General features: G+C 41.0%; 1 protein-coding gene across 3 annotated transcripts in view; it reads left to right on the top strand.

The window, feature by feature from the left end:
- Nucleotides 1–23,940, top strand: part of peak1 (pseudopodium-enriched atypical kinase 1) — a 174,550-nt gene that overhangs the window by 112,580 nt on the left and 38,030 nt on the right. For 2 of the 3 annotated variants that reach the window (XM_079567380.1, XM_079567381.1), the window contains one exon: nt 22,434–22,769. In XM_079567380.1, coding sequence (XP_079423506.1) covers nt 22,561–22,769 — 209 coding nt within the window. In that variant the 5' untranslated portion in view covers nt 22,434–22,560. The remainder of the gene's footprint in view (nt 1–22,433; nt 22,770–23,940) is intronic. The other variant, XM_079567382.1, reaches the window with a different exon arrangement.

Raw genomic sequence — 23,940 nt, 5'->3', positions numbered from 1 at the left:
TTCTCATGAAATCATACCTGGAGTTGTATTTTACTTCTCTCACATAGTTTCGAGCCATTCTGTTCACCTTGATAGCAGCTTTTACCACTGAAGCGCTCTACTCTATGTTTTCTGTTGCATCAGGGAGCGGGAACACAAAGTTTCCCATGGCGTTTTAACAGACTGCAGTCCATCGCCAGGCCTATTCTGAGCAACTCTGTTCAGCAGTTCATCAGGATCAAAAAAAGAAGTTGATATCGATATGTATTTGACCTTTCAGTGACCCGGCAGAGGCTTCGGCGGTTAGCATAGCACCTTTACATAGCGCTGTAGGATGAACTGTTTTTTTTTAGGTTTTCACTGCTCCATGGTAACATATACTTACCACTCTGAAAACCTACCAGAAATCCTAGAAAAGCTGAAACAAAACTGATCCTGATGCATCATGGGAGCCGCCGGGATTCAAAGCCAAGGCACCAAACTAACCACCCATACCGCTGGGTCACCGAAAGTTCAAATTAATCTAAACTTTTTTTTACATAAAAAGTTGCATGGCGCAGCTTTAAAGGAACAGGCCACCGTGTTTACATACTGAGATATGTTCTTACCTGAGCTTTGACGAGTTCTTTAGGACCTGTCTGATCTTCCCCCGTGCCTTCAGTCACGTAAACACAGCGCAGACGGCGTTAGCATTTAGCCTCTCCCTCTCTCCTCTATAGCTCCAAAACAGGTCAAGATAGAAGCTACCAAGCTCTTCCACGTTTTCCCTATTTAAATATGGTTACGTGAAGTGTTCCACTACAAAGTATAATTACACAAAATTAAACAATGTGGATTTTCTAAGCGGATAAAAGGGGGAACTATATTGTAAGGCGTAATAATACCAGGAGTAGTTCGAAATCCGCGCAGTAATCTTCACTTTACTGTGCAGTAGGGAAAACGTGGAAGAGCTTGGTAGCTTCTATCTTGACCTGTTTTGGAGCTATAGAGGAGAGAGGGAGAGGCTAAATGCTAACGCCGTCTGCGCTGTGTTTACGTGACTAAAGGCACGGGGGAAGATCAGACAGGTCCTAAAGAACTCGTCAAAGCTAAGGTAAGAACATACCTCAGTATGTATAAACCGAGGCCTATTCCTTTAAGCATCAATTACACACAATCTATCTCGAAATGTTTGGAAGTCAGTGGGTTTTTTAAGAGAAAACATGCGACAGGGAGCAGCGATTGTGTCAAAAAGTGAAATAAATATGAAAAGCCTTGATTGACCTGATGTAAAGCAAACCTACACGCCTCCCTGTCAGCAGCACCCTTGACTTTTTCAAAAGGTTGTTCGGTGCCGTGAAGTCCTCACAGGAAGCGCTCCACTGGGCCACTTATTGCTCCTCTTCAGCGGCTCTCAAGTTTCATCAATATGTATTTTACCCCTACAGAATGGTAAAGGCCAGCAATAATCAAACCAATGTGTCCATCCAGGGGCGGACTGGCCATATGTCCATTCTGGAAGAGCACAGAAGGGCCACTGGCTCTCGGGCCACTGGTCTGGCCTCTCAGTTTTCCACCTTAACCTCACACCCCGATTTAACCACGCTTTATCCAAATCTAAGCGCTTAGAAGAAAAGCAACAAATAAATGACAATAAAGATGAAAACCCAACAACAAAGCAATGAAAAACAAAAAACATGACAAAAACACAACAAAAAACAAGACAAAAACGCAAGGTCTTAGCTTTCAAATGAGGCTCTCCAGTCGAGAAGCTTTTCGATTTGGGTAAAGCCGAACTGGAGAAAATGCACTTTGTTAACGTCTTAACTCCCACCTGAACATGTTTTCTCCAAATCCAGCAAAAAAGTGACAAAAATCCAGCAAAAAAGTGACAAAAATCCAGCAAAAAAGTGACAAAAATCCAGCAAAAAAAGTGACAAAAATCCAGCAAAAAAATGACAAAAATCCAGCAAAAAAGTGACAAAAATCCAGCAAAAAAGTGACAAAAATCCAGCAAAAAAAATGACAAAAATCCAGCAAAAAAGTGACAAAAATCCAGCAAAGAAATAACAAAAATCCAGCAAAAAAGTGACAAAAATCCAGCAAAAAAGTGACAAAAATCCAGCAAAAAAGTGACAAAAATCCAGCAAAAAAGTGACAAAAATCCAGCAATAAAAGTGACAAAAATCCAGCAAAAAAATGACAAAAAACAGCTAAAAAGTTTCAAAAATCCAAACAAAAAAATAACAAAACTCCAGCAAAAAAATGACAAAAATCCAGCAAAAAAGTGACAAAATTGCCATTAAAAAAGTGACAAAAACACATAGGGGTAAATAAAAAGTGACGACAATGTCAAAGAGGAGAGAATGCATTTGGTTTGGGCGGGTGGTAAGAGGTTAATATGTATTTTTAGAAGTACGTATTTATGCAAATTTGGGCCTGGCTGGTCAGAGTCCAGGGCTGTTTTTCAGTCCCAGTCCGCCCCTGTGTCCATCCTGCTGCTAAGGAAGATTTCTCGATGGGGTCTGGCTTCCTTCATCTTAACATTCAAACAGACACCCTTTAACTGTGGTTGTGATTAGGGCAACATATTCACCATTTGGAAGTTGAACCAAAGCCTTTGTGGAGATGCCTCTGCAAAACTGATGTCTGCGTCTGCTCCCTCCGGCTGCTCCGTCTCAGTGCTGGTGGTCTGGGAGCCGTTAGTGCAGTCCCTTGTTTGTATTGTGAAAGTTGTCTGCTAAATTACATGCCTTTTCTCCCTTTCCCATCACTCATGGGGTGGCTTTGACCCTAATTGTACGCTCCTCTCTGTCAGACTGTTGTTTTATTTAGCCGGGCCTCCGAGTCCTGCCTGTTTAGTTTTTTCTCTCAAGATCTTGCGACAGCTGCGGAGGAAAGATATGTTTTGAATTTGCTGCCTCCATAACATTGCAGGAATGCCTCGGGAGGAGTTTGATCAAATTTTGGAGCATATTTCGGGATCTGGACTTGTTCAGACCTCGTATCTCCCCAGGGCGATGGCTAATCTAGAGGTTAATCTTTATATTGCAGCGGGGGAAGCGCCTCTGCCGTCAAACAGCTGCCATACATTTTGAAACTAAGCTTGTTTCTCATATATAAGCTACAATCGTGTTTTAAGGTCGTCATTAATCACGCTATAAACGGTCACAAGTTGGAATTGTTTTTTGGAGCCGGTGGAAATAATCCGCAGCAGGAGCTTGGTCCGCATTGCCGGCAGTAAGTCAGACCTGTTCCCGGTGCGTGTTGGTCTCCGCCAGGGCTGCCCTTTGTCACCGGTTCTGTTCATTACCTTTATGGACAGAATTTCTAGGCGCAGCCATCGAGATCGGGCGAGGAGCTCAGTTACCCGGGTGGAGCTCAGAGTAGAGGCGCTGATACTTCACATCGAAAGGAGCAGCAGAGGTGGCATCTGTTTCGGATGCCTCCTGGTCGAGACAAGGCCTCGTGGAAGGCCCAGGACACGCTGGTGGGTGATGTCTCCGGGCTGGCCTGGTGTCGCCTCAGGGTCCACCCAGAACAGCTGGAGGAGGTGTGAGTGGACTGGTGAAGTGCCTCCTCGACCCGGCCCCGGATAAAGCGGAAGAAGATGGGTGGATGGATGGTGGATGGATGGATGGATGGATGGATGGATGGATGGATGGATGGTAGATGGATGGATGGATGGATTGGAGATGGATGTATGGATGGATGGATGGATGGTAGATGGATGGATGGATGGATGGATGGATGGATGGATTGGAGATGGTGGATGGATGGATGGATGGATGGATGGATGGTAGATGGATGGATGGATGGATGGATGGATGGATGGATTGGAGATGGATGGATGGATGGATGGATGGATGGATGGATGGATTGGAGATGGATGGATGGATGGTAGATGGATGTATGGATGGTAGATGGATGGATGGATGGTAGATGGATGTATGGATGGTAGATGGATGTATGGATGGTAGATGGATGGATGGATGGATGGATGGATGGATGGATGGATGGTAGATGGATGGATGGATGGATGGATGGTAGATGGATGGATGGATGGTGATGGATAAATAGGTGGATGATGGATGAATAGGTGGATGGATGATGGATGGATGGATGGTGGATGGATGATGGATGGATGGATGGTGGATGGATGGATGGATGGATGGTTGGATGGTTGGATGGATGGATGGTAGATGGATGATGGATGATGGATGATGGATGATGGATGATGGATGATGGATGATGGATGATGGATGATGGATGATGGGTTGATGGATGGTGGATGGTGGATGAATTGATGGATGGAAATAATCTCTAAACTTTGTTGGTTATAAAATGCAGTCTTGATGTAAAACAGCTGAAACAAAATATACCGTAGATTTAACATAAATCAGACTTCATCATTCTCAAAGTTACTCAACTTGTGTAGCTTTGTCTCTAAATACTTTTTATTTGAGTCTCTACTTCTTCGTACTTAACTAGTTGAGTAAAATGATCTCCAAACTTGTGTTGCATTGTCTCTAAATACTTTGGCTACTTTGGTCCCAGGTCCCCCAAAAAATGTGTGAACTCCTGCTCTAAGATTTTAACTAGGATTACGTCTGAAAAGAAGGACAAAGTTAAAGCTACACCAGGCCTAAACTGGTTTAAAAAGACTAACCCAAACCTCATCCATGAGAGGGAACCGCACTCTGACACTGACTCATCATTTGTAGCAGCTGATTATTTCTAAACTTTACACGTTCAGTCGTTTTCAGTCCACTGGGGCTCGTTACCCAGAGCGTGTACTCCACGCCGTCTTCATGAGTTTGATTTGGTTCCAAACACGACTTGAATTGAGCCGCTAATGAGTGTCACACTTCAACCAAAAGCCGCTCAAACCCGGAGTGGCGTGAAGTGAGATCGTTCTGGCACAAGGCCCTTGTGGACTAGAGCTTAAAATTGGTAGAAATTGAGGGGATTATTGTGAGTCAAGTCAGCCATGAATGAGTTCACGGCTAAAAAAAGACGCAGGGTTGGCATATGGAGAGAGTTACTCGACAAATGTAGTCACAGTTTTGGGCAGAGGATCATGTTTGCCAAGTCATACTGGAGCTGACGAGATGAGTTAGAAATTCTGCCGCAGCTTATTTTGCTCATTCACATCCCCCTTAGATTACGTTTTGGGAGTGAATATGAATCTTAATCCTTTGGCGCAACGGAGACAGTTTGGAAAGAGATTAACTTGGCATCCAGTGTTCATTTTGTTAAGGTAATAGTTTTCAAAAAGAGGAATGCAAATGTCTGTTGATGTGAAGCAAGGGGAAGATGAAATGATCACTTAAAGGAATTATTCCAATTACAATTCAACAAACTAAGGCTTCATTTTCATCTTTAACATTTTCAAAATAGAAGAAATTGGGAAAAAGGCCACAGAAGCGTTTGGCCAAGAGTCTTCCAATTCTAGTTTGGGGAGGATTTTCGTCCTTTCTTCCTTACATCAGTCTTCCATGTTGGAGTGATTTCTGGGATGTCTTGCACGCATCCTCCAAATGTTTCTCCAAAGGTTTCTCCACATATTGTCAATGAGGTTTAGCTGCAGCTTTTTCACAGACGGTGTTAAGTTTACTTCCAGAATTTAATTGAGTCCATTCTTTGCTTTCCCCATGAAATGTTCCTTGTGTGACTGACTATGATCCTCCTCCAGGTTTACCAGTTGGGCAGACGTTCTTTCTTCTCCAAACGCACCTTTGCTCATTCTAGTCGGAAAGTTCTCTTTTAACCACATGGCTCAACAGGATTTGTTTCCAAACTCAATCACACTTGTCTTAATGCTAAACATGGGTGACATAGAAATTTTTTTTGTTGCCGTCCGATTGCTCCTTGGTCGTGTTGTGGATTTTCTTGCTTAATAAAGCTTAAGAGATGTTTGTCTAGTCAAGATGTGAAGTTTATTACACAATGCATTTGCGGAGAAGTTACACATGACGCAAGTTCATGGTAAGCTCTGCCCGAGTCAGCTTTGGCATCACCTTTATAAGGTGAGCACCAAAGAGAGCAACAGGACAGGGGTCATGCACAACAAAGGGAAGCCCAGAAACACATAGAAATGGCAATACAGTTGGAGATGTCAATGCAGGAAACCAAAAGGCGCTTTGCCTGGTAATGCATCAAGGTGGGGTTTGGAGGCAGAGGGAGATCTTTGTCATGTTGAGGAGACGGGCCATTTGATTTGACATTGTCTAAAGGTGCGAGGGCCTCGTCTGGAGTCCAGGAAGAGACCGGTGTTTCTGCCTGGTTTAGTCAAAGGCCCAGCAGGAGACCCAGCAACAGGACGCCAGTGTGGTTACCAGCTTTAACTGACTAAACTTGTCACAACAGTCGATGTGCCTCTCGTGTCTTAAAGGGATTTTTTGACGGAGTTGGGCTGACGCTCGATCGCATCTTTGCCCCTCTTCCTCACGCGCCGAGAGCAGGTTCCTTCAGTCGGACAGGGCTGAGAAACAGACCGAGCCTCGCGATTCACGAAACAGCCCTCGGGTTTTAAATGGGCCCCGCCTCTCACCGTGGATCTCCATTTCCTGTGCGTCTGTCCCGATGCCACAGCCGTCCTTATCACCGGAGCCCTCTGTCATAAAGAGGCAGAAAATCCCATCTCCTCTGGGGCTGTCCACATTATGTCCCGGCCGGGATGGGCCTGTGCCAGCCTGATCCGAATGAACAACGAGAGAGGCCCCAGTCTGTGGTGTGGCGCCAGTCAGCAGAGACAGATGGAGGGTGGAAATGGTGATTATTATTTCTCTGCTGACTGTCATATGTTGGTCACAGAGCACAGTGGCAGAGTGGTTACCCTGTCTCGTTGGCCAAACGTCAAATTTGCAGTGGTCAGGGAATGCTTCTATCCCTGAAAGATAAACTTAATACATTATTAGAAAAATCTTTGGATGAATTACGTTTTACTGCTATGATTTGTCATGCTAGGATATATCTGATGCCATTTGCTGGTGGAATATGAACTTATTTACCACACAAATAAAATCAAGTGTAAATCGGGCCCATGTGGATGTTTATTCATAACAGGTTGTTCAGTAGAAGTGAAAAAATGGCCGTTGTTGCTGGCTCTAGCTTGCCGTTAGCATTAGCACGATGCTAACATAACTTTTTTATGTATTTATGGGCTGTTGAACCACTTTGCCCCACTCCATGTCTTTGTATCTTTATTTAGTAGAAACTATATTCATAAATCAGCATTTGTTAAAGTAGATTTTGAATAATTAGAGAAATCCGAATTGTTTTCCCCCTTAACTGTTTCAAACATGGCCATATATGGGCGACTCCAGAAACGCTGTCTGTATCTATAGACCAGGGGGCCCAAACTTTTTGTCTCCGAGGCCAAAATGAAAACGTGCTTCTGAGTCACGGGCCAAACACAGCGATGTCAAGCACGAAAAACACACATAACTGCAAATTATAAAGTTGCTTTATTTTATTTTTCCGATGGCCTACATTTGCATTTGTTTCTATCCATGTAAATAACATGCTATATTAAAACAAATGGTAACGATGGCAAAAGCCTAATTTTAGTAGAAAAAAAATCAACAACAATTTTTAACAATTTAGTGCAAAAAAATTACACCTGTATCTGCAGCACCTACAGTAACTTTACCTCATTTGTTCACTCAAAGAAAATGCCACATTAGATTATTTTGAAAGAGTAAGTTCAGCATCAATTCTTTTATAAGTCAGTTTTTAATATATACTGATGTTGACGTCAACAACCTTTGCAATAAAAAATTGAAAATCTGTGAAAGTTGATGCTACAACGCTCTGTAATTGATAAATACCAAGACATCACAACAGTGTTTCCTTAACTTTGTGAAAGGAGTGAAACAGCGCCCCCAATTTGACGCTGGTGGTCAAAAAGTGTACTGCATCCATATTTAGCTTTGAGAATGATTGGAAGAGAGTTAGTATTAACCACACGCAGTGCAAAAGTAGGTCACTCTGGCGGGCCAACACAATTGTTTCAGCGGGCCAAATTTGGCCCGCGGGCCCCACTTTGGGCACCCCTGCTATAGACTATGTGACTCTTGATGTGAAGTATTTGAAGAATGTTTTGAGATTCCCATGCAGTTTGGATTGACTAACATCCCCCAGACAAAAGGCAAACGTTTTGATGACGCTTTTGATTTTTTTCATGAAGTCGTTTCTATCTGAAAGCAAAGTTCCCACATTCAACATTCAAGCGTGTGAAGACGAACCATGTCCTGCCGCACTGGGACTGATCCAGTGTGTTCAAACCTCGTCCAGGTGTGTGTGTGCCCTTCCTGTTGTGAGTGTGTCTGTGCCTGTTCATCTCCAAAGAAGTACACATTTATATCAAAGTAAAAACCTAAAGGGTGTGTTTTGTTATATTGTGCCTTTGAGTGAAAAATGGAATAGACGCCGTCCCCGTGTTTTTCTGACGGTGTAGGTACCGCAGACCCGTGGGTTTGGTGTTGAACAGGTGCCGTGTTTTATCTCCGCTGGCTCGTAACCAGAGTCGGCTGCAATCAAAACAGGCTCAGATACGGAGCCACTACAGCCACTGATCCAGGGCCAGCTCTGTGCCTCCACTGGGCCGCTCTCTGCACTCCGAAATATCTCCCAAAATCCACTGGTCCCTTCACAACTGCTCTGTGTGGAGCATGAAAGTTTGTTTTATGTAATTGATCATGTCTTCTCATCTGTGACCTGTAGCGAGTTAAAGATAGTTTGTTCTTGTCTGAAAAAGCCTCGTCAGCGGAAAGCAGAAGAATATGAATGAATTATGGGAAGATGCAGGCAATACCTTTTTTTTTTTTCTTCAATGAACTCTTTTTGGCCTGGTTTTCTCCCTGAACACATTGAGTGCCGCACTGTTTTGTGGATTTACTGGAGCTGTCGAGTGCCAACAATCCAGACCATTGTTCATGATATTTGTAGCACCACAGCGTTTTCTATGTTATAGCTGTGGACGTTTTCTTTGGCTCATTTGAAAGACGAGAATCAAGAATGAAAACGGTTTAATTCTACGTGCCTCGGTTCATGAGGCACGTGGCCTCTGTTCTAAGCTAAACAGAGGCCAGTTTGGATCAGAATCACAGATTTTTTTCCAGATTCTGAGATAATGTGTGTTTTATGAAACACTCTCCTTTCTGATAAACTCCCCTCCTCCTCTTTCCTCTCTGGACGGACACTAACGCTATGGGAAGTATGTGCCTAAATATATTAGTTTCTAGTCAATTTTCAACACCATTGTTAACACGTTTTGAAACACCATGTGTTTTCTATCGCTTTCGCTCGCCTTGGTCCTTGGACCAATTTTAACCATTTAAAAACTGAGAGAAATGTTAAAATCTCAGCTGTTTTGATCTTTCCATGGGAAGTCACTCTGCTTTGTCAAACACAGTCCAGAGAGCGCGAGAGAAGTGTCGGGTTTACAGCTGTTCACTGCACAACATCACGGAAAGAAACGCAGTCATATAAAATGTCCAGATCGTGACTGTTCACAAGTTTTTGATCATCATTTATTTCAGTTCTGTTCATCACAAAGCTTCCAAAATCACACATAAGATGCATTAGAGTGTCTAGTTTCAGCCACGCAAAAACAAGTGTTTCCGTGTTTGGCACTCAGTGTGTTAACTTTCACTGGAAACAAATACTTTAATTTTCACAACAATATGTTTAATTCTTGCACTTTGTAACTATGTCATCTTATTGCTGTGGCGACATCGCACTTAAACCAGCATTTTCTGAGACAAAATGTACCGTTTTGTTACATTTTGAAGTAGGAAGTTTTCAATACCTACTTCCTACCCTGATTTCTCTGAATTTTGAACCCAAATAAACAAAGCAAAGATTTTCCCCCAGTATTAACACTTATCTTTGTATGTGATTTGCCAACAAAACAGACACATTTGGCTCTGTCCGTCTTTCAGATTCTTAACACATGAAAGTAAAGATTTGTTCAAAGGAAACATGCGGAACATTTGCCTCATGTTTAGTCCACAGGTTTCAAAGCGATGTCTCTAAATGTTTCTGCATTCACCTGCTGCGTCTCGCCTTAAATAGAAACTTGAGGGAAAGTTTCTCCGTTCTCTCTATACAACCTCCTCTTAAAATTCCCAAAGAAGTCGTTTGAAACCGTTGTCCTTTGTGTAGCGAGAGAGGAAGATGAAGACCTGTTTCTCCAAAGAGCTAAAGTTGAAGGGATATGAAACTAAAAGTCAGACTGAGCTGTCGGGAGAGACTTACTTAAAGGGTCCCATACGTTTCAGCACATCTTTATAAAGGTCTCAAACACATGACGACGGGACGTTTTGTTTTTCGCCAAGGACATTAATCATGGTAAATAATTGCAGCCTTGGCTATTGGATCATTCGTGACGCTCTTGTAACATGGTGCAACTCGGTATGATCTGATGCTGTTTGGAAAATAGCCCCGTAGTGAGCACATGCCTCCGCTGATGCTCTGAATATTTCCGCCATGACTTCCAACATGTTAAATGGGAAGCAACACCTCTCATCTCCGGGCCCGTGCTCTATCTGTTATGTAACAAAGCTAATGCAGGAATAGAAGTGTGTGTTATGTGGCTGCGGGCGGCAATGTGAGTGGGAATGTTTCTCCCAGAGGTTCTCAAAGTGCGGTGTGGGCTCCACGGATGATAAATCAGCTGTGTTTTAAGAGAATTACAGAATAAATTATTATAAGCATGCAGTGAATGGAGAGTATAAGTAGGGTATTTGATTTAGTCAGTTTGGGTAAAGCCATCTCGAGAAAGTCTGAACTTGTCTGAAACTGTATTAGTTGCAGTCGGGCTGCATCACAGATTAAAAGATGCAAGAATTTGTAAATTTGACTTTGAGACAAGAACAAGCAATCTTTCAAGTATTTTGCTCCACAGTTTGAATTGTAGGACTGCACACAATTGCCATATGTCTTTGCACACACAGCCTAAAAGTAAAACGAATGGTAACTTATACATTTGCAGACGTTCCTGTTTGAGTCATGAGTTTCCTGATTTTGTTCCATTTTAGTTTTGTACCTAATTTTGTATTGATGCTAAATCAGGAACAAATTCAGTATTTGTACCACTACGATATTAACTGACTAACTTCAAAGCATCTTTCTTTCTTCTAACCCAGTTCCGCCATGATCCAGCCCCTACATTGTCCTAAACTTAACAAAATCCCTTTTCCTAACCATACTCTGACCCTAAACATTTGTGAAATTACAATATTAATTCAATAAAGCATCTGAAAAGCTCCATTTAAAGTGTCGTCTGATGAAAATGTGTGGGGGGCGGGGCTTACGCCTCAGCTTTGTTGTAAAATGAAATGAGGCGACTTCTAAAGTCTGTTTTCCTTCAGTTATTCCTTTGGAGAATTAGCTGAAATACATATTTAAACTGTAGAAAAAAAGCAGCTGTTTACAACATTAAACAAGGTGTAAACAGTTCACTGGAGGAGACTTCTGTGTTTATAGGTTGGTGGTGTAGCTTTGAAGCTAAAGGCTAACTTTAGTTTAGCGATTATTCACATTTGGTTCTGTTATTTATTAACTTTATGCTAAGATGTGTGGACAGAAAGTAGTTTTTACTTGACCAACAGGAAGTTAGCCAAAAACATTCCATGCACAAAACCTATTTAATGAATAAAATATTGTTATATTATTATTGGATATCACAGTCTTCCCCTCACATAGTGCTGTCCTAACATGAACCATAATGAAAGTAATCTACTTCTAGTTTGGCCAAATAAAAGATTAGCCGATAGCATATGTTTTTTCAGAGGTACATGTAAAAAGTTTTGAATAGTAGCATACATCATCACAGGCTTATTAGATCGAGGGGAAAAGTACCGGAGAGAAGCTTAGTCAAATTCTCATGATGAGAGTGATTTGATGTGCCTTGGGCTTAGAGTGAACTAAAAATAAACAGACGGGACTGTCGGTGTCTCGGAGCGGGACCGTCCAATGAGGACACGGTGGAGTCTTGTCATGGAGTCTGTGCTTGTTAGGAGGGGTTATGTTGAAAAAGAAACATCACGACCACTGACACGTAGCACTGGAGCTTCTAAAGGAGCAGAGCGAGTTAGCTGACGAGTGAAGATGTTTTTTTGGGGGGATTTTAACAAAGGTTATGCGGTAGAAGGACAAATTGCAAACCTACTTATGAGTTTCCAAAAAGTTCAAGTGTTATGGCTCAAAGACTTTTCCAAAAATCTGCAGCTCATGTGGAATATGACGAGAAAAAAAAGACCCATAATAATATCCAGCCACAGAAGGGCCACCGGTCTGGCCTCTGAATGTTTCTCCTTAACCTCGCTCTCACCCCCGCCTTAACAGACCTTTACCCAAATCTAAAAGCTTAAAAGAAAACCATCAAAATAGTGACGAAAACGAGGATGAAAAAGATTTGCTGGAAAAGCAACAATAACGCAACAAAAAAGTGACAAAAACGTGATGAACACTACAAAAAGTAAATATCAAGCATTGGCTTAAATGACTTAAATTGAGGAAATGTATCTTGTTTTGAGCGGTTTTCACTCATTTAGACACTTTTCCTGATCGGACCCAGTTTCCTTTGCTTGTTTGAGGACATTTCAGACCAGTTCTAGGGTAAATCTCGTTTGAAATAAGAAAGTAAAATTCCCAATGAGATAAGACCAATTTTCTTTCCCCATTGGAAAAGAAAATGACCTGAAATAAGAACGAAATGTATCGAAACGAGTCAGAAACATCTCAGAACAAGTGAAATAATCTAGGACAAATGCCCAACAACAACTTAACTCGTCAAAACAACTAAAATTTGGATTATTGTGCTCAAATTGAGGCGTTTATACTGATCTAGTTAAATACTTTTTGCAGTGAAAACAAAGCAACGGAAAAAAATCTATGAAAAACCAACAGAAACATGACCAAAAAACGGCAAAAAAGAAAAAAAGACTCAAATATTTAGTCTTAATTTTAGTCAAAGTGATATTTTTGACGACTAGAATTGCACTAAATCTAAATTTAACATTTTTCACGAGACTAAAACTATGACTTGCTTTGTTCATGTGGGAGCAGCTCCATAAAGCAGAGGACCTTGATTAAATATGATTATAATGGATAGGTCTTAGCTTTCAGATGAGGCGTTACTCTGTTGCTCTCCAGTTGAGAAGCTTTAGATTTGGGTGAAGCCGAACTTGAGAAAATGCGATGTGTATATGTTGTGGTGATTGCATTAACGCTAATTTAGGGCCGGGCTGGTCAGAGTCCAGGGCCGTGTTTCAGTCCCAGTCCGCCCCTGCCTGCTGCTAAAAGATCATTAGCTGCCGACAAAGGCTCTTGAGGTGAGAAGTGAAACAGCCGAGTAAAGATGACATCCTGAAAACCTTTATCTCCCCTCTCAGTTTCAAAGCATTGCCCTTGTATTTGAAGACTGCTGTTTGCCTGAAGTGAGGAAACATGTGCAATATTAACTGCAGTGTGTCGTCGCCTGTGCCGGCCCCGTCTCCCTCCGCGTGTGAGAAACATGATTTGTGTTTATTTCTGCCGTGACCTCCTTTCCATCCGAGCAAATGTGCAACAGCTGCCGAACATCTGCCACCAAAACACAGTCCTAAATTCCGCCCTGTCACAGTCATAATGATCATGACTGTACACAGGAAAATACTGCTTTTGTTTCAAAGGTATTTCAGCTCTTCTCCTCCTCAAAGCTGCTCGGACAGTGTGGACGTGTGAGTGAAGATGTTGCCTTGGGGAGAAAGCCTGAGAATTCCAGCTCTTCAGGCATGTTGACTGGTTTAATGTTGATTTAATCTTAATGTTACCTGTTTCTATATTTGTCTCTCTTGATTAACTCTTTCTGTGCTGCTACAGAGGGCTGGGCGATATGGATAAGTCAGATCCCCACTGCAAAAAGTAATTAACTAGATCAGTATAAACATCTCAATTTGAGCATAATAATCCATTTTTTAGTTGTTTTGACTAGTTAAGAAGTTCTTGGGCATTTGTGCTAGATTATTTCACTTGTTCTGAGACGCAGTGTTAATTTCGTCGACTAAAATATTTAGTCTTAATTTTAGTCAAAGTGATGTTTTTGACGACTAAAATTGGACTAAAACTAAATTAAAAGTTTCTCATGAGACTAAAACTGTGACTAAAATGTCCAGATATTTTCGTCGACTAAAATAAGACTAAATAAAAATGAAAAGGAGAGACTAAAATCATCCAAACTTCTGTTGAGCGTCTGAAAGAGCCTCAGATCATGTAAATCCTCTGTTAAAGGATCAGCTCTGAGCTTTGTTCATGTGGAGCAGAAACATGAAGCAGAGGAACAACATTAAATATGATTATAATGAATATTATCAATGCAAAGTCGAATAAATTAGTCTTAAATTTAGTCGACTAAATTGACATTGAATTTTAGTCGACTAAAACTAGACTAAAATTGAAATGTTTTTTTTTGACTAAATCTTGACTAAAATTAAATTACATTTTAGTCAAAAGACTAAAACTAAAATAAAATATGTTGTCAAAATTAACGCATTCGATACATTTCGTCCTTATTTCAGGTCATTTTCTTTGCCACTGGGGTAAGAAAATTGTTCTTCTCTCATTGGCAATTTTACTTTCTTATTTCAAGCGAGATTTACCCTAGAACTGGTCTGAAATGTCCTCAAACAAGCAAAGTGAACTTGGTCCGATCAGGAAAAGTGTCTAAATGAGTGAAAACCGCTCAAAACAAGATACATTTCCTCAATTCAAGTCATTTAAGCCAATGCTTGATATTTACTTTTTGCAGTGAACTTTATTTAACCCCTTACCACCCGCCCATTGTCGTCACTTTGTATTTCCCTTTTGTGTTTTTGTCACTTTTTTATTACTTTTTTGCTGCTCTTTTGTCACTTTGTTGCTGTTTTTTTTTGCTTGATTTTTGTCATTTTTTTCCTTTTTTTCTGCTGGATTTTTGTCATTTTTTGCTGTTTTTTTGTCTTTTTTTGCTTGATTTTTGTCTTTTTTTGTCTTTTTTTTGCTGTTTTTTTGTCATTTTTCTGCTGGATTTTTGTCTTTTTTGTTGAGTTTTTGTCATTTTTAGCGTTTTTTTTTTTGTCGCGTTTACATCTTCACTTTCTTCTCGTTTTTTGCCTCTGTTTTGAAGAAGCTTTTAGATTTGGAGAATTTGGAGAAAACAAGCAAAGTAAACTTGGTCCGATCAGGAAAAGTGTCTAAATGAGTGAAAACCGCTCAGAACAAGAAACATTTCCTCAATTCAAGTCATTTAAGCCAATGCTTGATATTCACTTTTTGCAGTGTATCGATATATATCCTGATATTTTTTCCGCAAAGTGAGAGCTGTGGAATGAAATTTTTAGTCAAAGTATGTTTCAAGTTTCAAGTTTCAAGTTTATATTTGCCATTATATTTACCTGAACTTTTAATTGTCATATTTGTTGCTCTGTTTTATTGCCTTGATGTTTGGTGCAGATATTGGGCTAAACAAAACCATTAAACTTGAAGTGAGTGTGGCTGATCTTTGGCATTGGAAACTGAAAGAAACATATGAACGGTGCCTTTGTTACTTGCTTTGTAGGATCTTGCAGGAAACAAGACCGTTCTTGTAACAGTGTTTGGTTCTGTTATTATGTGAACAGTTCAAACACTGGTTGTGAGTTTGCGTCAAAAAGCTGTTCTGAAAGGAAACGAGTTCTTCATCTTTTTGCTCTTGTTCCTTGTTGTTGTTTTGTTTACATTGATTGTACTGTGAGAAATGAAAAGTTTGATCATTTTGAGTTGGGGGCAGGCGCTCATGAGCTTTTGCTTCAGCCGACTCCTTTTGAGCAAAATATGTGCTCAAATAAACACATAAATAAAACAATGTAAACATAAACGCTGTATAACAAAGCTCCGTAAAGGCCACATTTATATAAAAATATATATTGGGGATAAAAATAGCCTGTGAAATAAAGTAGGTCAATCTTTTTCTGACGGCAGCATTTATTTATAAAGAGAAAACAAAATAAAATGCTCAGTTCAAGATTAGTTAAAAAAAAAAAATCATCATGAGATCACCGGTCTCTTTTTGTTAACTTAGCTAACCTGAATTTGAATTATCCCGATATTTGCGATTTGGTTTAATTCCATATCTCATTTAAAAATATATCGATCTATCCTGAGAAATATTTATGTATCGCCAGCTCTCCTGCTACATCGTTGTGTTGCTGTTGTTTGCTTAAAGTGAGAATCTTTAAGTTGCAAAGTGAGGAGCGAGAGATAGAGTGAACTTTGAAAGTAAACCACCAAATCCCTCCCCTTTTTTTGAACCAGGAAGCCCTTCTTCATTTGGAAAATTTTGTTCCTGCTCTTCTTATTTTGCAAAGTTAACAATCAAGCTCCTCCCACTCCTTCCTGATTGGCCGGTTCACAGTAAAAGCTCGTCTCATTTGGCGGGACGATGCTGGACTCTGATAAGTTGCTGAGATCTGGGAAGCAGTGTTAATTTTGACAACATATTTTAATTTAGTTTTAGTCTTTTCACGAAAATGTAATTCGATTTTAGTCTAATTTTAGTCAAAAAAAATATCTTCAATTTTAGTCTAGTTTTAGTGGACTTTGCATTGATAATATTCATGATAATCATATTTAATGTTGTTCCTCTGCTTCATGGAGCTGCTCCACATGAACAAAGCTCAGAGCTGATCATTTGGCAGAGAATTTACATGATCTGAGGCTCTTTCAGACGCTCAATACAAGTTTGGATGATTTTAGTCTCTCCTTTTCATTTTTATTTAGTCTTATTTTAGTCGACTCAAATATCTGGACATTTTAGTCACAGTTTTAGTCTCATGAGAAACTTTTAATTTAGTTTTAGTCCAATTTTAGTCACAAAAATAACACTTTGACTGAAATTAAGACTGAATATTTTAGTCGACGAAATTAACACTGCTGGGAAGGAAGGATGTTGCAAAAAGTAATATATATCATTACTTACTTTACATCCAAATGCAAGACCCGGTGGTCGATTTTTTCACTTTTGATCAAATCTATAAAACATTTAGACTTCCAGACTATCACTTTAATTAAAAAAAAAAAAGGTTTTACTGGAGATAGTAGAGATTTTGTCTGTGACTAAGCTAAAAGATGACATCATTTGTAACACTTTTAAATGGCATTGTGTATTAAGTAACATCCATCTTCTTCCACTTTTCCGTTTCCGGGTCGTGGGGGCCACCAGTCCCACCTCAACCGAGCTTTACCCAAATCTAAAAGCTAAAACAGAAAAGCATCAAAATAGCGAGAAAAAGAGGATGAAAAACACGGACAAAAAAACACAACAAAAAATGATCGAAAAAATAATTAAAAAACAACAACAAAAATATGACAAAAATGTGGCGACGTGACGAAAAGTTTCCATCACTTTTGTAGGCCTTAGCTTTCAAATTAGGCGTTACATTGTTGCTCTCCAGTCGAGAAGCTTTTAGATTTGGGTAAAGCCCAGTATGAAAAAAAAAACATGAATCTAAAAGGAATTCCGTGGAGTATGGTGCACCACAAGGTTCAGTTTTGGGACCGTTATTATTTATTATTTATTATTTATATTAATGATTTTGCTTCTGTTTCTACGACCGCCTTTCCAGTTCTTTTTACTGATGATACCAATAAAAAAAACAATAATAAAAAGCCGAACTGGGGAAAATGCACTCGTTAATGTTAAGGCGGGGGGTAAGAGGTTAAAATATGTGTTTGTGGAAACAATTGCGTCACAATTACGCTGATTTGGGCCAGGCTGGTCAGAGTCCAGGGCTGTTTTTCAGTCCCAGTCCGCCCCTGGTTGGAGCTGCCCAAATCACATTGCACCTGCCCCTTGTGGCTCCTCTTGCAGGTGGTGGGTCCGCAGAAGACTAAGTAACATTTTGATGGTTATTTGTGTCGTTTGTACTGCATGAGCATAAAAGTATCACCTGGATTGGTGTTGCTGCAGTTGGTCAGGTCAAGAGTGAGATCAGCTGACGACCTCAACATCCTGAACGACCAGGTTATTCCATCCAGGGCGTGTGTATTTCATCACCCTTTTATGTAAAAGCTTAAACAGATGATTGATTCATTCAGAAAACAACAGGTCTGATTATAATAAGTACACTACAAAAAGTAAATATCAAGCATTGGCTTAAATCAGGGGTGTCCAAAGTGCGGCCCGGGGGCCAAATGCGGCCCTCAGACAAATTTTTGGTGGCCCTCTGCCTTCTTGCTGAATCGGGACACATCATCAGAGATAGACATTTTTATTTGAAATGTAATAATTCTACACAATTCTAACCAAACAACGAACCTTTTACTGTGAGACAGAGGTTTTGAGCATAAATAAAGGTGTGGGGCGCAATTTAAACCTCTGCTAGTCAAAGGGTTTGTGGCACTAACCACCGATCTATGGCCCTTCTCCCTGTGTACGCTTCAGTATTCGGCCCCCCATGAAAAAAGTTTGGACACCCCTGGCTTAAATGACTTGAATTGAGGAAATGTTTCTTGTTTTGAGCGGTTTTCACTCATTTAGACACTTTTCCTGATCGGACCAAGTTTGCTTTGCTTGTTTGAGGACATTTCAGACCAGTTCTAGGGTAAATCTCGCTTGAAATAAGAAAGTAATATTGCCAATGAGACAAGACCAATGTTCTTACCCCATTCACTGGAAAAAATGCCATCTTATCTTAGAAAAATAGCTTGATTTGTCCTTGAAATAAGACTTTTGATGCTGATTTTGACTGGGTTTCGACTCGTCTTGAAATAAGATTGCCAATGGAACAAGCATTCATTTGCTCAAAATAAGACAAATTAACTTGAACGCTTAAAATAAGACAAAAAAACCCCCTGAAATGAGACAAAACGGTCAAAGACAAGAAAAATCTGTCTAGTTCCATTGGCAAGTTTCAAGACGAGTCAAAACCTTATCAAAAGCAGCATTAAAAGTCTTACTTCAACACTGGAAAAAATGAAATCTTATCTTCGACAAAAATGACTTAAAAGTGCTTGAAATAAGACTTTTAATGCTGCTTTTGATACGGTTTTGTCTCGTCTTGAAACAAGATTGCCAATGGAACTAGACAGATTTTTCTTGTCTTTGACCATTTTGTCTCATTTCAGGGTTTTTTTTTGTCTTATTTTAAGCGTTCAAGTTAATTTGTCTTGTTTTGAGCAGTTTTGAGTCGAAACCTAGTCAAAATCAGCATCAAAAGTCTTATTTCAAGGACAAATCAAGCTATTTTTCTAAGATAAGATGGCATTTTTTCCAGTGTTGGCAAAGAAAATGACCTGAAATAAGGACGAAATGTATCGAAACGAGTCAGAAACATCTCAGAACAAGTGAAATAATCTTCTTCTACAACTTCTTAACTCATCAAAACAACTGAAATTTGGATTATTGTGCTCAAATTGAAATGTTTATACTGATCTAGTTGCAGTGTATCATTTTTGCCTCGTCTCCCCAAACACATGACTATATTTGTACTGTCAATTCATGATTCTTTGGATGCTTCTGTGTGCCTGTACTTTTGAATAACGCTGCCTGATTTACGGCCCTGCTTCCTGTGCGGATGCGGCGCTGCCGTGGAGCTGTATAAACCTCATCACAAACTTCACATTTCCACCTCTCCTTTTTATTGTGTCTGAAAATGGCTCATCCTCTGGGCGTTTCGCTGAACACATCCTTCCTTATTACAGCCCAGAGACCTTCTGACAAAGTCATTTCTCATCTCTCCAAACGCCGCGTGTCGTCGGCTCAAAGATAAGTTTTGAGGGAGAAAATAAAAGCGTAGTGTGTGCAGTCGCAGAGCTGTGGAGCTGCAGCGTTACTTTGACTTGCTAATGTTTTAAATCAATATTCGTGCCGTTATTTATTTCCTAAAACCCATCCGAGACATGTTCCTCCTCTGTCCAACACGCCGTCTGCCTCTGTGTGGCGCTCAGCAGGTGCTTATTGTTTTATCCTACGCGTCCCTTTGCTCCTCTGCATTCACTGTCTGGTAATTGACTTGAAGGTGTTTTTTTTGTCCTCCGGGAGAAAACGCTTTTAATCGTCTCTCGCCGGGCAGGTCCAAACAGCAGAGCTCAGATTCTCGTCGATATCCGAAATGTGTGCGGTTTGTTATTGCACAAAGCCAGTAATGAAGTCTCTATCGAGGGCATTGGGCAGGCTCAGAGGAAGATTCGCAGGCAGTCGAAAAGACAATGTGTGCCCCCTGCTGGACGCGTCTGGCACTGTATTTACTGTTCACTGCAGGAGAGTGTGGCTCTTTACTGAAGGTGTCACTTTTTGTGCAATTTGCACGATGTAACTTAGAGGTGAGGCACTTTTTTGTATAGATTGTAATTTATTATTCAAATTTAGATGTGTTTTTGATCCAGTGTAGACCTGGTTTGATCTTGATTTACACCTGGTGGTATTTGGAAGGTCAAATATTGTATGAGGTGGCACACAAGTTGAAGCCTCTCAATGCAGTTTTCCATTCAGCCATTAGATTCATCACTGGAGATGGTTATAGGACTCACCACTGTGATCTTTATGCTAAAGTGAGTTGGCATCACTGTCTGCTGTTCATTTATAAAGCTCTTCTTGGTTCCTTCCTGATTATTTGTGTAATATTATAAATGTCAGGTCAGATGTTGACCAGCTGAGGTCTCAGGACATTTTGACTCTCGAGTCTCACCGTGTGAAGACAGAATGGGGAAAGAAGGCCTTTTGCTACTTCGCACCAAATGTCTGGAATGAGGCACAGAAAACCTTTTATGTGGATCATCTCATGACCTTCCATCAGTTTAAATCCCTTGTAAAGGAGTTTCCTCCATGTGTCTGCTCTTGTTTTTAAGTTTTACACATTTTCTTAGTATTGTGTCATAGTCTAATCGTTCCACTGTTGTCTTATTGTTGACTGTTATTTACCTTGTATGTTTTAACAGGTCTCTATGGCAAATGAGACATTGAGTCTCAAGAGACCACCTGTATAAATAAAGAATAATGATAATAAGTTTGAGAACTAGTGGTATAGATATTAAAGGCGCACGATGCAACTTTTTAAGGGGGGGTTGATATTCATGTGATTTGCCTTTCAGTGACCCAGTGGGTGCTTGGGGGGTTAACATGGCACCTTTATTTTCCCTCCCATCGAGGAGGCTCCGGGACCAACTGTTTTAGTGTTTCTGGTAGGTTTTCACTGCTGATAGATCTGTCTCCATGGTTACGTATACATTCCATCCAGAAAACCATACAAGAAATATTTAAAAAACCTGAAATGCGGTTGCTCATAGAGATTGCCGGGATGGAAAGTAAAGGCGGCGAGCGAACCACTCATACAGATGCTCGCACTAAAATAAACTTTTTATTTTGTCACATGAAAAAGTTTCATTGTTTTACTAAATTTAGAGATTCTGATAGATGATATGATGAGATACATGATTGACGCCTGGGCCGGCAATTTGATGTAATTAATATTCAATCATTTGATTTTTTTCCCCCTCACTTTGCTGATCTCGTACACTAATCACCCCGATGCCATCACTCTGACCAATCAGACAGGTTTTCCTTGATCGTTTACTTGAAATGTCACGGTCTCTTTCCTCATTTTGAAAAGTAGGCGTGGCTTTTAAGTCCAACTATGAGGGGAGAGGGGGAAACTGGATTGTGTTGTTTATTTTTTAAATGATTTTTGCCATCTTGCTGACTATCACCTTAAAGGAACAGGCCAGCGTTTTTCCATACTGAGATATGTTCTTACCTGAGCTTTGACGAGTTCTTTAGGACCTGTCTGATCTTCTCCCGTGCCTTCAGTCACGTAAACACAGCGCAGACGGCGTTAGCATTTAGCCTCTCCCTCTCTCCTCTATAGCTCCAAAACAGGTCAAGATAGAAGCTACCAAGCTCTTCCACGTTTTCCCTATTTAAATATGGTTACGTGAAGTGTTCCACTACAAAGCATAATTACTCAAAATTAAACAATGTGGATTTTCTAAGCGGATAAAAGGGGGGACTATATTGTAAGGCGTAATAATACCAGGAGTAATTTGGCATCCGCACAGTAATCTTCACTTTACTGTGCGGATGCCAAAAGGCCACTGTCAGGGAAAGCAAAGGGGCCACGCTGCACTCATAAAGCCACAGTCACTTAAAGGTCAAATACACACACATATCAAGTCGTTTTTTTTTTTCACATGAAAAGTTACATAGCACACCTTTAACATTCAGTTGCAATGCTTATTTATTTCACACTGTTGCTGCTGTTCTGTGCCTCTGCTTCTCCTCTTTGCTCTCCCACACTGAGCCCTAGTTTAGTCATTGTTCAGTAATGGTTCAGTCTTGGCCCGTGTTCTGTCCCGGTTCCTGAGCGTACAATGCGACTGGGGCTTTGCTTGGTTCGGTACAAAATTCAAGTCCAAGATTAGTTAAGAAAGAAAAGTGTCCTCATCCTGACATTTCGTCTCTTCTCTTCCCATAGGTCCTACGTGCCCCTGTATCCCCCCCCGAAGCCCTGCCGCAGTCGGTCAGCGCTGCCCGTGGGTTGATGGAGGGGTTCCCGGTTCACTGACCCCGACCCCCTCACCCCCCTCCCAGCAGCAGCAGCCATGTCCGCCTGCAGCGCCTTCACCGAGCACGTGTGGAAACCGGGCGAGTGCAAGAACTGCTTCAAACCCAAGAGTCTGCACTGCCTGACGGGGAGCGGAGGAGGAGGAGGAGGAGGGGCCAGGCCTGTCCAGGAGCCACGGACCTCAGGGGCGCACCAGCACAGTCAACCACCGGGAGGCGCCAGAGTGAGCACGCAGAGGCCAGCCAGGTCAGTGCTCACTTGGTATTAGTAAACACAAAGTTCAATGTGTGGTTTTGGCAAATTCACAATGAAGATGTATGTTTTTAAATCTGGCTTGATTCTGGATTAAAATGTGCATAGACATCTCTTGAACCAAGCATGTTTTCTCCAGTTGGCATTACCCAAATCTAAAATCTTCTTGATTAAAGCGTCAAAATAACGACCAAAACATGCTGGAAAAGCAACAATAACAAAATAGAAAAGTGACAGAAACACAACCAAAAGGAGTGACAAGGAGTGACAAAAATCGCAATGAAAAAAGGCCACAAAAAAGTGACGAAAACACAACAAAGCAGCAACAAAAAGCGCCTGAAAAGAAACAATAAGCGACAAAACGGCGACAAAGAAGTGAGGACAAAAAACACTACGAAAACACAACATAACAGACGAAACATGACCAAACTGCAACAACAATGCGACCAAAATGATCAGTTTTGGAGTTTTGGAATGAGGCATTACACTGTAGCTCTCCAGTCGAGAAGCTCTGAGATTTGGGTGAAGCCGAACTGGAGACAATGCACTCGGTTTTAGCGGGAGGTAAGAGGTTTTGGATCAATATTGCATTTTCCTATCAACAAAGTGTAAGATAGTAATGAAGATGTTTTTGAGATAATCCCTGCATAAAGCATACCGTAAATTCTCTAATACTGGCCTGTATTCCATTAGCGGCCGGGTCTCCGACTGAGGCCGGGTCTCCGACAGAGGCCGGGTCTCCGACAGGGGCCGGGTCTCCGACAGGGGCCGGGTCTCTGACAGAGGCCGGGTTCGCGGCTGGCGGAGGCAAATTAAAGCCGGTCTATAAAACAGGCCGGGGCTTTTATTAGAAACTATAACAGTAGAAATATTCCCCATGTTAGGAATTTGTCTCATACTGGTGTAAATGAAAACTCACGTGCAGGAAGTAACAAACGGGAACCCGGGCCGTAACTTTGACACAGATTTAGCCACTTTTCAAACCTCCTGTGACCATATTTGGAAACAGGGGGAAAGTTATGTGACCCTCCAGGGTTTTAATAAAGTCTCCATCGCGTCTTCAAAGCACGTCCAGCTGCTCCGTGTGCAGGTCAGTCCCACGCCTCAAAATAACTCCTCCCATCAGCGCGAGCGTCTCGTCTTCTCTCGGGTCAGTCTCATGATC

The sequence above is a fragment of the Gobius niger genome (genome assembly GCF_951799975.1).
Source record: "Gobius niger genome assembly, chromosome: 12".
NCBI classification, from domain to species: domain Eukaryota; kingdom Metazoa; phylum Chordata; class Actinopteri; order Gobiiformes; family Gobiidae; genus Gobius; species Gobius niger.
Note: the sequence above shows the minus strand (reverse complement) of the source record. Positions and strands in the feature narration are given on the sequence as shown.